The sequence below is a fragment of the Fomitopsis serialis genome (assembly GCF_022376445.1).
Source record: "Fomitopsis serialis strain Sig1Antser10 chromosome Unknown B0H18scaffold_47, whole genome shotgun sequence".
NCBI lineage: Eukaryota > Fungi > Basidiomycota > Agaricomycetes > Polyporales > Fomitopsidaceae > Fomitopsis > Fomitopsis serialis.
Window position 1 is genome coordinate 227,166 of NW_025955007.1, and position 13,119 is coordinate 240,284.

The 13,119-nt window shown below is 44.7% G+C and overlaps 2 protein-coding genes across 2 annotated transcripts; both read left to right on the forward strand.

Annotated features, from left to right (window-relative positions):
- Nucleotides 1-8,801: 8,801 nt before the first annotated feature.
- On the forward strand, nt 8,802-9,456 carry B0H18DRAFT_878711 (P-loop containing nucleoside triphosphate hydrolase protein; the record flags this gene model as incomplete). The annotated part of the gene is made up of 3 exons (XM_048040643.1): nt 8,802-9,083; nt 9,134-9,219; nt 9,324-9,456. Coding segments are annotated over 3 exons (501 nt in total), but the record flags the coding sequence as incomplete, so codon positions are not given.
- A 2-nt stretch (nt 9,457-9,458) lies between these two features.
- On the forward strand, nt 9,459-9,983 carry B0H18DRAFT_878765 (uncharacterized protein; the record flags this gene model as incomplete). Its single annotated transcript, XM_048040646.1, has 3 exons — nt 9,459-9,700; nt 9,725-9,836; nt 9,885-9,983. Coding segments are annotated over 3 exons (453 nt in total), but the record flags the coding sequence as incomplete, so codon positions are not given.
- Between the last annotated feature and the right edge of the window lie 3,136 nt (nt 9,984-13,119).

A 13,119-nucleotide genomic window follows, 5' to 3' on the forward strand; every position in this document is an offset into this window, starting at 1 on the left:
AGGAAAGGCTAATTAGCCCGATCACACCGGGGTCTGTGACGTGGCTAATTAGCGGGTGATCGTGGGATGATCAGGTGTACCTGCTGTACTGTGGCCCCACTAAAATGCGGAAAATTCCCAAAATAATCTCTGTGATAGGTATGATGTCATAGAGTCTATAGCTGCTGTGACTTGCCCATTACCTTCACTGGTCATGGCACAATTCACAAAACAAAAAAACATGCAAATGCCTCTGTGCACATGAGTGCATCCCTTTTCACCTCAAAAGTCTCTCTTTTGAAGCCTATATGCTGCCCACAGATTCTCTGACATCCCAAACCTGCTAAATAGGGTAGCTGACCTTCCTAAAATGGTAATTTTGCTTAACCTGCTCAGTCTGGGCTCAGAAAATGCAGATAAAATCAGGGAATATTATGTGTAATCAGACTCATCTGTATTGCCTTGTATATGAAGGCAATTCATCTTGTATGGAGGCCCCCACAATATATCACTAGTATGACTTGCCCAGTTGTTTGAAATTCAGGAAACAGAGAAACACATGCATGAATGTGGCATTTGACTGGGATACACTGACTGAAATCTAATCAACTCTTATAGAGGTTATAGAGATGATAAACTCATTTGATAGCCCATCATTTCAAGGGTTAATCATACATTGGAGGAATGAAGAACAAAGGACAACATTTAGAGAATCACAAGTGACTGTGCCAATATGAATGGCCTGTTGCCCCTGAAACACATTGCCTATGACCTGTATAGATATGTGCATAGTTTAAAATGCATGGATGTGTCTGGAAGTTGCACAGCACAGCTATTGGTGGGGAAAAATGGTAATAACATGCATGTTTTGATGTCTCAGCACTGAATGACTATATAGGGAATGTTCTCCACTTGTAAATATGCTCAGGGATGCTCCACATATATCCTGGAATATTGTCTGATTAATCCGCATTTTCTTGACCCCAGAACAAGTGAATTGTGCTGCAGTAACAGTGTGCACTTACATCGCTTACTAAGCGCTCGACTAAGCGCCCGTTGCCGAAGCGGAGTCGTCGACAGGCCGGAATTCCGGCCTGTCGACGACTCCGGTCACTCAAAGGGGATTTTGGAGCACTCCCATTGGCTGAAATGGTGACAAAGATTCCCTTTTAAAGTAATCTTTCAGTCTCAGCTCTTCATGCCGAGTTTTTTGATGGCTTCAAGCCACACTAACTGAGCTCTTACTAGAACCCCATTAAATGCAGAAAAATCCCAAAATATTGCTTCTCCATGGAATGCCCCTTGAGTACTGACATGGGTGCCCAGATTAGGTGATACTGGGGATATAAGCAAATGTTGGTGTGTGTATGATGCTTGTACAAGACAGTTCCACATGTATGGGCTATGTGAGATGGAGGATATCAAACATACAAAACTGCCATATATGGTTAGTCCCCTGCCCATTTGGGAAGTTGGCCATGCATGGCCTCTGCAGGACTGGATAAATAGCAGGAAAATCAGAGAAAAATTAGATAGTACTATGGATTTGTATTGGGTTGACTGTTGAGGCCATATGGCAGAAAACATATAATAATGCAGAGTTTCCCATGCATAGCCTGATACAAGCCACTCTTTCAATGAGTCTTGGTCCATCTTGTAAGCACCATTATCACCTGGAATTCTCAGGGACTGGCAGCTCCAGACAGGTAGGCTATTCTGTTCAGTTCAACTCTTCAATAGGCCCTGTAAAATAGGTTATTGGGCTGAGTTTGAATGCAAGCCACAAGCTCATCAGTGACACTGTATTTACTGTGCTATGGTCTCCCAAAAAATCAAAAACAATTGGGAATATTCCCAGTCATGTCTATGATGTCAGAGAGGCTGTACATAGTATGCCTTCCCATGGACTCATATAAACATGGCACCCACCATTCACAAAGCAAAATAAAATACATATTCCTCTGTACACACTGGTTCTTTCACTTTGTTTGTGTTTCCTGTGATGCTTGCCAACTGCCTATGGATTGTGTGGCTATATGAGACCTAAATGAAACCTGCCATATGTGGTACCTGACCTTCTCAAAATGGAAAGTCCGAGTTATCTGCTGTGTCTGGGCTCAGAAAATGCGGATAAAACAAGGGAATATTCTGTATGATTCCACTCACCTTGTACTGCTTGCTATAAGTATTGATTGGCTCATGTCTAAACCCTTTGGCAGGCAATGGCATATGCAGAAAATGGTGAACACCTGTGGCACAAAGGCCACAGTTAATGCTGAGTATGTTCATAATATTGGCTTTGTCTCACATGTGAATGGCATAGCTATCAATATTATGGGTTGCAGAGCTTGATGACACAGTACTGATCCTAGAAAGTGATAGAAAGACATTGTACAAGTTGTGTTGTGCATCTACTACTGTTGCTAGAAAGTCTATAGGCTAGCAATGTCATAAAGTAGGGACACCACACATAGGTGATCAAATGCTTTGATGGTCTCTGCAATGCTAGATAAATGGTAGGAAATGAGATAAAATCAGCTGACTGTTGTAGGCCAATGCATGACAGTACATCTCAGATGTGCTCATGCAGAGTTCACAGCCTGATGTCTGCAGCTCTATTGTCCCAGTCCAGTATAAGCATGTCTTTGACTGATTGTATCAATATGAAGCAGTGCCAATTATACAGTATGATGGTGCTATGCTTGGTTGTTAATTGCTCATATAATTTTTGCCTGGAGCATATCTAATGTCTGTATGCACTACCATCATCCTATTCTCATGCAATGGCCCTTGGTATGTGAAGATAGAATACACAGCTCTTGGCTTGTTCATATGGGAAAAATGTATTGACAGTGGTGTCTGTTAGTGCAATGTCTACTATCACTCATATTGCAGTGTATGCTGTGATTTCTTCCTGATTGGGCTCAGAAGAAGTCATGGTTGCCATGGAAATAATGCAGACTTGCATTGCTTACTAAGCAACAGTGAAGAGGCCATATTACAATGGATGTCTGAGCCAATATATGGCTGTCCTTTTATGGATCTCTAGTCAATAATATGACTTTGGGAGTACTCTCATTTGCTGCAACTGTTTCCTTTTACATGTGATGATGAAATATCAGCTACTCATGTTGGGTCCTTTCATGTTATATGGAAAGTGGAAATATAACACTTTAGACCCAGGTGTGAACATGTGTGATATTTGAACAGCATTGGAAATATGTGGCAGTGTGCCTACCAGTACACCATTTGGCAGTTGATCCTGGGGGTATCTGCCATGCCCAAGGAATGTCAACATGAAAAATATAGTGTCTAATCCAAATATATACCATACATTGTATGTGCACACAAATAATGAACAGTCAGCCAGAAAATGACACTGGTGATTATCTTGGGAGTATGTCTGAAGATATAGAAATCCTTGGACTTATGATCAGAGAGCATGACCATTGATAGTAGGCATTACTAGAATACCCAGGAAAGGCCCATATGCAAGTCTTAGTATGCAGTCTGTTGTTAGGGACAAGGCATTGAACCCCTTTTTCTACAAGAAATTCCATAGATATGGTCTTTGAATAGGGTAGGCAGCATGAATTGTTATCACTCCTGGGCTTTGTTATCTTTATTGTAGATCCTTTTAATGGACTTCATTTGGGGTTCACAATGCTTTCTGACCAGATTTCAGTGATCTTTTTTCCCACATTGTTATTCTTTGTGGCACCTATTGGTGTATGTTCTGACTGGACTATTACCAAGTTTGTAGTGCTCTCCTTAGACCCCTTGTGACCAGATGCTTTGAAAGATATTACTGGGGTTCTATTAGCTCAGACTATGTTATCTATTGATATATTATCCCAGCTGGCAGGCAATCTATGAGTGACTAGTGTTCATAAGGCTGTGCTAGTGTTTCAGGACAACATGCAAGTGGTGTGTCATGAATCACAGAGCACATCCTTAATGATCAGTGAGAATTATTGGCACATCTACCCTTGCCTTACAATGAGCCTGTGAGCTTATTGTGCATCTTGAATGGCCTTGGAAAGTGGTGTACTGAGTCTTCTACTATTTTGTAGGATTCTATGAAGTATTTTATGTAGCTAAAAGGCTGTGCATAAATGCACAAAAGGAGCACCCCTATGAGCAAGTCCAAACATTTATCTCATCTACCACTTGCTTCTGTACTCTTATGCCAGTGTACCTTCAATTCATCAGTGATCAATCCTGCCCATGACTCTATCAGTCTTGATGGCACTTACTATGGTGATACATTGCTTCACATTGTACTACATGAGCCCATTACTATTGACTCAGGAGCTGAGCTCCAATCCAGTAACATACCTTAGTATGGCTTTGTACTACTGGTCAGTGTCTGGTAACTGTTCACTTATGGTGAGAGCAAACTGCACATTCTTTGGTTGTATTCCTTGTATAACACATCAATTCTTGACAGGCCTTTTTCAGAATTCCTTACTGGTATACTTCTCCTCTGTATATTGGTTCCATCCTCCACTGTTGATTGGTTTGTACTTGGGGAAGTACTGTTAACAATCTACTGAAAGACATCCTTTGGTATCAGAATGTCTCTGATCAAGGGTTAATACTTGTACAACAGCACTGACAGCAAGTCCCAACTGAGTAGTGGTTACTGTAGTCAACCCCCCAGATTTCCCTGAGTTCTAGTTGATCTAGAGGATCTCCTTACTTCTTTGCAACATTCCCAAGCTATTTGCTCTATGTTACTATCAATACAAACCAGTAACACTGCTCATTAGTATTCAGATCATATTGATAAGCAACTTGGCAATCTACCAAGTAAGAAACAGATCCATAATGTCTGTTGCTCATGATTGCAAGCTATGATCCTCATATTACAACAACCTAATAAATTAGCAGGCTACTCTGAAGTGCAAAATGTGGAAGATATGTCAGTACTCTATGCATACACAATATACTAGCAGTCTTGCCAAGCATGACTTCTGATGTGGGCAGCATGAAGTTGTTCATAAATTGACATGTATCCTACCAAAGGGATTGTACTGCCAGCTATGGCCCTCTCCCCAGCAAGTAATTGTACTCCGAGTCCTACATGTAAAATTTGAATGTGATGTTGTCTGTGAATTGCCCTGGCAGTCATAGTGGGAAAATAATTGTGTTGTGGGGCCTTGACCCAGGATGCGCTCCAGACTTTGAATTGCACTGAATAATTAGCACTTCTCTCAAGTGATAAATTGGTCGGTCTGACGGGTTGCTACCTTACTAGCAGTGCTCAGGAGTGCTTTTGCGCATGCAAAATTGGTCAAACTGCTTGCAAGTGCTCTGTGACTGCTTTTCCGTTGCAAGCACTACTTTTGCAAAAGCTCAACCACTTGCGGACACAAGGGGTTTTTCCTGATGATAGTGGTATCCCAATGGTGGGCAGTGCACAGTGTCAGTGGTGAGCCAGTCTGGAATCCATACCCTCACATAGTATGGCTGATGGTGACATACTGCTGTCCTGGCAATGTCATGGAGACACATTTGGGTGATGCACTGTTCCTATGGCCTCCTGAGGTATGCTGTCTGTTCCATTTCAGTGTATGTGCTGACAATTGCAGCCTAGGACTGGGCAGGTATGGGACATAGATGCCAGGTTTGGAGTGGTTTGTGCAGAGTGTCCCTTGAATGAGAAGGGGATTAGGCCCATTGCACAGCCAGTCATGGATGCACAGCTCGAGGGGGCCTTCAACAAAATGAAAACCAGATATGACTGCTTCAGGTGGATACATGTGGCAGTGCAAAGCTGCTTGCATTCCTTGTGCTGCCTGACCATGGCAGCGGCAATAGTGAGGGCTTGAGCGCACCATAGTGTCACAGCAAATGGCTCCAGTTTCAGCCACTGCCAGCCCACTGGCATTGTGCAGCCAACAGCAGCAGTGCGGATGATGCACCAATGACAGTGGATGAGCCAGAGCATGCACTGGGTGTTACAATCCCTGAGGTACGAAGGTATTGTTCTTATGATGGACCACCATGAAACACCTTAGTGATTCCTCCGGAATGGCAGTTTGTTCCCACAGTGCACGTGACTTGCAGCCACCCCAATAAGCAGAGATAAGTAACTGTTAGTATGGGTTGCTTATCTGAGCCTGAATTTTCAGACTCCCAGACGACACAACTTGCACCAACAGATATAGGCTAGCAATGTCATAAGGTGGGGCCACCACACTACCACACATAGTATATCAAAGTCTGATGGTCTCTGCAATGCTAGATAAATGGTAGGAAATAAGATAAAATCAGACAATCCCATGACTTCACATTGTGCTGACTGTTGTAGGCCAATGCAAGACAGTACATCTCACATGTGCTAATGCGGATGCACATAGCCTGATGTCAGCAGCTCTATTGTAGCAGTCCAGTATAAGCATGTCTTTGACTAATCTTGTCAATATGAAGCAGTGCCATTTATATAGTATGATGGTGCTATGCTTGGTTGTCAGTCCCTCAGATTGTTTTTGCCTGGAACATATCTAACCTCTGTATGCACTACCATCATCCTATTCTCATGCAATGGCCCTTGGTATGTGGGGATAGAAAAGGCAGCTTTCTTTCTGATTGCGCTCAGAAGAAGTCATGGTTGCTCTGGAAATAATGCAGACTTGCATTGCTTACTAAGCAACAGTGAAGAGGCCATACTACAATGGACTTCTGAGCCAATATAAGGCTGTCCTTTTATAGCTCTCTAGTCAGTAATATGACTTCAGGAGTACTCTCATTTGCTGCAACTGTTTCCTTTTACATGTGATTATAAAATGTCAGCTACTCATGCTCAATCATTTCATGTTATATGGGAAGTGGAAAAATAGCACTTTAGACCAGGGTGTGAACATGTTTGATATATGAACAGCTTTGGAACTATGAGTATGTGGCAGTGTGCCTACTAGCACCCAATTTGGCAGTTGATCCTGGATGGTATCTGCCATGCCAGAGGAATGTCAATATCAACATATGGTGTCTAATCCAACTATAGTACCATTGTATGTGCACACACAGTCAGCCATAAAATGACACTGGTAATTAATTACCTTGGGAGTGTGTCTAGAGATATAGAAATCCCTTGACTTATGACCAGAGTGCATGACCATTGATACTAGGCATTACTAGAATACCCAGGAGAGGCTAGTGTTTCAGGTTATCATCCATGTGGTCCCTCATGTTTCACAGAGCACATGCTTGATGATCAGTGGCAATCATTAACACACATACCCTTGCCTTGCTTTTTTCCTACCTTTTTTCGCCTTATTGTGCATCTTGGATGGCCTGGGAAAGTGGTGTACTGAGTCTTCCACTATTTGGATTCTATGAAGTATTTTATGTAGCTAAGAGGGAGCACACTTGGGAAATGCTCAAAACGAGCATCCCTAAGAGCAAGTCCAAACATTTATCTCATCTACCACTTGTTTCTGTACTCTTATGTACCTTCAATTCATCAGTGATCAATCCTGCCACCCATGACTCTATCAGTCTTGATGGCACTCACCATGGTGGTTCATTGATTCATATCATACATTAGCCCATTGCTATTGGCTGAGCTCCAATCCAGTAACATACCTTAGTATGGCTTTGCACTACTGGTCAGTGCCTGGTAACTGTTCACTTCAGTGTACAAATGGTGACAGCAAACTGGACAGTCTTTGGTTGTATTCCTTGTATAACATGACAATTCTGGAAGGGCCTTTTTTCAGAATTTCTTACTGGTATACTTCTCTGTCTACTGTTGATTGGTTTGTACTTGTGGAAGTACTGTTAACAATCTATTGAAAGACATCCTTCTGTATCAAAAGCTTCTCTCTGATCAAGGGCTCATACTTGTACAACAGCAAGTCCCAGCTGAGTAGTTGTTACTGTAGACCTCCCAGATTCCCCTTCTTTGAGTTCTAGTGATCCAGAGGCATACTTCTTTGCAACATTTCCAAGATATTATCTCTTTGTTGATATCAACACAAACTAGTAATACTATTCATTAGTATTCTGGTAATATTGGTAATTAACTTGGCAATTCACCAAGTAAGAAACAGATTCATAAGGTCTGTGTTCTCAACAGAGAGTCTCATATGAACATGCAATAAGTTACTCAAACTGACATGCATCCAACAAAAGGGATTGTACTGCCAGCTATGGCCCTCTCCCCAGCAAGTAGGGTTGTCCAGAACATGAGCAGTTCCAAGAGTGAAGTACTAGCAGGCTTATATAAGCTCACTGGGGCCACAGCAACCATATTACCAGGTTATTGAGAATGCTATCTGATCTGATGTCAAACCCATGCAATATACAGCTTCATTCACATTGCCTGGATCATTTTAAATATTGGCTGAATTGTCCGCTTTTTTCTGAGCCTATACAAGCTCTCTTAAGCACAGTCACAGTCCGCACTTACATCGCTTACTAAGCGCCCATTAAGCGCCCAGATGCCGTTCGGAGGTGCAACCGTGCTTGTCTTGTACCCATCCAGTTTGGGCAGTCACACCCCACCACCGCACTGAAAACAGATCTGGGGTACTTCAAGCAGCACACCCCCTCCATTAGGCGCCCTTGAAGTGCCCGCCCCGTAATGGTCACATCAACTTCGTGGTACCTGGCACGTGTAGACTATCTTAGATACTCAGATTACCATCTTGATTTGCGCTCGTCCGCTCGTCGTGTTGTGTTGCAGTGTGTCGTGAGAAATCACTGTGCTCTCAATCAGCAATAACTTACTGTAAAAAGTAGCCATGCTCCCAGATGATCTTCGTCTTCAAAGAGTCAGGGCTCATGACAAAAGATACCAATGATCTTACGACAACTTGGCAGCTGCTCAGGACTTGGTAACACGAACATACGGCTACAACTCAGAGCGCGCTCAACAAATTATGAGTGATGAGTTCTTCCTGAATAGCAGGGGAAATAGGCCTTATAAGTGGCAGCTTGACATTGCTGAGGCTCTTCTTCTTGGGCTCAACTGTACTGCCATTGCTGGCACAGGAAGAGGGAAGACAATCCCGTTCATGTTGCCCATGTTCTTGCCCAAGAACATGAAGAAGATGGTGGCTGTCATGTCACCATTAAAGAATCTGCAGAGAGATCAGGTGAGTGACTCGATGCGCACCATAGCAATAAGCACTCACCAATGTGCCAGGCACGTCAGTTCCGTAAGATGAACCTGCCTGCGGTTGCCGTGAATGGCGACACATGGGACTCTGCAATGGCTTGTATAAGTGCCGTGTATTATTGAGATAATAATTCAGCTCACATGTACATAGAATATATGCACAAACAAGTATTGAGCAATCTTCACGTCACCCAAAATGTATATGAAACATGCGGAGTGCAACAATGTTCTTACCGAGCCTATCGAAGGGAATCAGCGCACTCATCGTTGATGAGGCTCACTGTATCTCGCAGTGGGGCGGTGATTTTCGCCCGTCATACAGCAAAATGAGCCAAGTCCGTGCACACTAGATGCACTCGAGGAGGCAGAGAGAAGCATGGAGATTGACCCGGAGAAATCCTTCCACCTTAATCTTGGGAACGATCGACCTAATGTCCAGCAAAGAATTGTCAGAATGAAGAATTCCGAGGACTACAGTGCCCTCGACTCTATCATTGAAGTACCAACTGACGCTGCACCCTCTGACATACCAAAGACTCTCATGTTTGTGAATACTCGCCAGATGACCCAGTGTGTCTGGCACCACCTTCATGAGTGATTCAGAGAGCAGTTCCACAGCGCAATAGGGTTCCTGCATGCCAATCGCAGGCAGAAAGTGCGTCAGCATGTCATGGAGGAGTTTATATCAAGCAAGATCTGTATTCTTGTCTCGACAGAGGCTACTGGAATGGTGAGACCAATTCTAGATGCTCTTGTATCTGGGTCTGACGTTACAAAGGGTGCAGACATACTGGACATCCAGCCTGTGATCCAGTTCGGTCTCGCAGCATCTTGCTGTTGGCTGCAGTGCGCCTCAGAGCGGATTACAAAGGCCTAAGTCGAGCTCTGTAAAGTCTGAGGGACTTAGAGCTCAACGAGGCGGACTGTCCACGGTGTGCATTACATAAGGTGACCATAACTGTACGTAGAAACAGCCACAAAGTCGAAATCAACAAAGGAGTGAAAAATCGGATGAGTGCAGCCTGCGGGTTCAAATCCCTGAAGATGCCAACATTATGGAAAATGGTAGACTGAAGGGAATGACGTCGGAAAAAGTACAGTATGCACGGTATAGTGATGGCGTCCATGTACAATAAAGGAGAACACACCAGGACACATTCCATGACTTGGACAGGGCAATGGAGCTCAGAATAATTCGCAGAAATGCGGAATAAATTCCGAGCTCAACATCGGCAACATGCTCTGACAAAGTACTGCGGTGCGCCCATCAGCCCGCGTGCAATTCTCAGAGATGATCATGTCAAAATGTTAACGTGGTCAAAACTTGAGGGAGATACAGTCGGTGCACGATATCGAGTTGAAGATCACTGAGCCGCCCTGGATTCTAGCAAAGACCTGCAGCAAGGAAGTCTTGCAGATTCTGCGCAGGATTGACAATGACAAGCGTCAGCGGCACCTCACAAATGTGCAGAAGAGCCATAGACATGTGCCTGAGCCTGAGCAGATGAACAAGGAGTCGGAGTTGGAGACCAATGTACCAGGGTCACTGCAGGTCATCATGTCTCCCAACTCTTGACCCAGACCTCGACCACAACAACTGGGGCAGGGATCTAGAGTGACCGTACAGGTGAGTTGTGACTTTCTTGCTCCCTTGAAAAATCAGTAATGTGATCACATCGTTGCTCACAATCATGCAGGCCACAGATAGCAGTGTTCCATCCGATGACAGTTACTTCCAGTGGCCTTGACCGCTGCCAATGTTCTGGAGAACAATATCACATTCTGATGGCACTCCGAGTCGCAGTACCCCTGGGCTGTCACATGCAGGCTAGAAGCTCAGATGGTACATCGTAGACTCCATGTCATGTCATGTAGTAGAGCTAGACCCAACCTGTCCTCTCGAACACAGTCTATACATACTGGGTGTGGCTCCGAGTCAGACTCACCGCATCTCACTGCTGCGGGCTCAATCTTGCCCTCGTTGTCAGCACTACTACCCAACATATACTTGCACCCTGCTGGTGCGCCATCTGAACTGCTGCCACTTCAACAGTTGTACAGTATGCAGGACAGGATCACTGGTGATTCCGCGCTGCCCATGTCTAAGGTGGTAGCCCTGACTGCCCGGCATCATAAGTGATCTATCTTCACTGCTTGCTCAGGCCATCTGTTCACAGATCCTCGTCCCCAATGATATTACATAGCATGTACATAGTCCTCCCCAGAATCCATCCCAATCATGGTATCCGAATCATCATGCTCTGCATCTGGAGATGTGGATAATCCATGTCCGACTCATATGACAGCTCTGTAAAGTCCTGGTGTTTTGATCTAGTAAATGTGTGATTATCTATCCAACCGCTCATTGGCTTGCCCAGTGTCAATACTCCGTTGGCGTAAACATTTGGTGCATGGCCAGCTGTGTTTGAAATCCTACAGGCTGGCTTAATGACGTAGAGGTCTTCATTTGTGTATGAGCGCAGCAGCTTCTTCATGTTGAGCTCGGAATTTATTCCGCATTTCTGCGAATTATTCTGAGCTCCATTGCCCTGTCCAAGTCATGGAATGTGTCCTGGTGTGTTCTCCTTTATTGTACATGGACGCCATCACTATACCGTGCATACTGTACTTTTTCCGACGTCATTCCCTTCAGTCTACCATTTTCCATAATGTTGGCATCTTCAGGGATTTGCACCCGCAGGCTGCACTCATCCGATTTTTCACTCCTTCGTTGATTTCGACTTTGTGGCTGTTTCTACTGTACAGTTATGGTCACCTTACGTAACGCACACCGTAGACAGTCCGCCTCGTTGAGCTCTAAGTCCCTAAGGCCCCGTTCGGCAACAGAGTCAGACTGGGACTGACCCAGCCTGACTCTGAGCGAGCGGGTCTTGTAAACAAAGACAAACACACGCCGCCCATATGTGGATGTCATGCCCGCGTGCACTGTTAACGACGCCGTACACTGCGCTCTGCGGTGTACGTTTGCCACAACAGGCTTGAAGCACCATGCTGCCTCCTGTGGATGACGATCTACGCCGCCGCCGCCTCATACTTGTACTCCGTACTCATACTCCGTGCTGCCGTTTTCATTCAAACCATCCTCATTGCCATCATCACTGCTGTCGAACCCTATCTCCATCGAGAACCATGGCACACTTCCATTCTCACGGGAGAGGCATGGGTTCTTGAGCTGCTTCTCAGTCACACTCAGTGTATCTACTCCAAACTAGGTGTTCATCACCGTCTTCTACGCACTCATAGACGAGTTGAAGGCCAATGGGTTCACCAATTCACGATATGTGATGCTTCACAGGCTTGTCTATTTGGCATATCGGGGAGCAGTTCCAGCGGTCAAATGAGACCCTATCTCTGTGAGTTTGTATCTCTGTGAGTTTGCCACACATAATCTAGAGATGTGCTGATTATTAGTGCAGATACTTCCGGTGAATGCTCATGTTCTTCTCCTCACCTGCGTTCTACATACAATAAATGGGTCCGTCTTCCTTCAGCTAACAACCCTGTTCCCACCCGCATTCGCAACGACCCTCGTTTCTTTCCCTGGTTCCGAAATGCTGTTGGTGCAATGGATGGGATTCAGATCCACGCCACAGTTTCAGCGCAGGATCGTCACAACGCACATAACTGGAAGGGCGGGATCATTGAAAATGTCCTTGCATGTTGCTCTTTCGACTTCTGCTTCTTGTATATGCTCAGCGTGTGGGAGGGTTCAATCACTGACACGGGATTGTTCCATGAGGCACGAAATGGCAGTCTACGCAAGCTCCCCAGCAAGTATTATGTTGCAGATGAAGGCTTGCCATCATGTGCGGATCTGCTTGTTCCATATCGTGGTGCTCGGTATCATCTGGCGGAATGGAGAAGGGCAGATCTCAGGCAAGTTGCAAAGTTGTAATTTCTTGTCTTTGCTCACATTGGTTTCCAGGCCCGCAAACAAAGAGGAGCTCTTCAATTTGCGGCATGCTTGCCTCCACAATGTCATCGAGAGGATT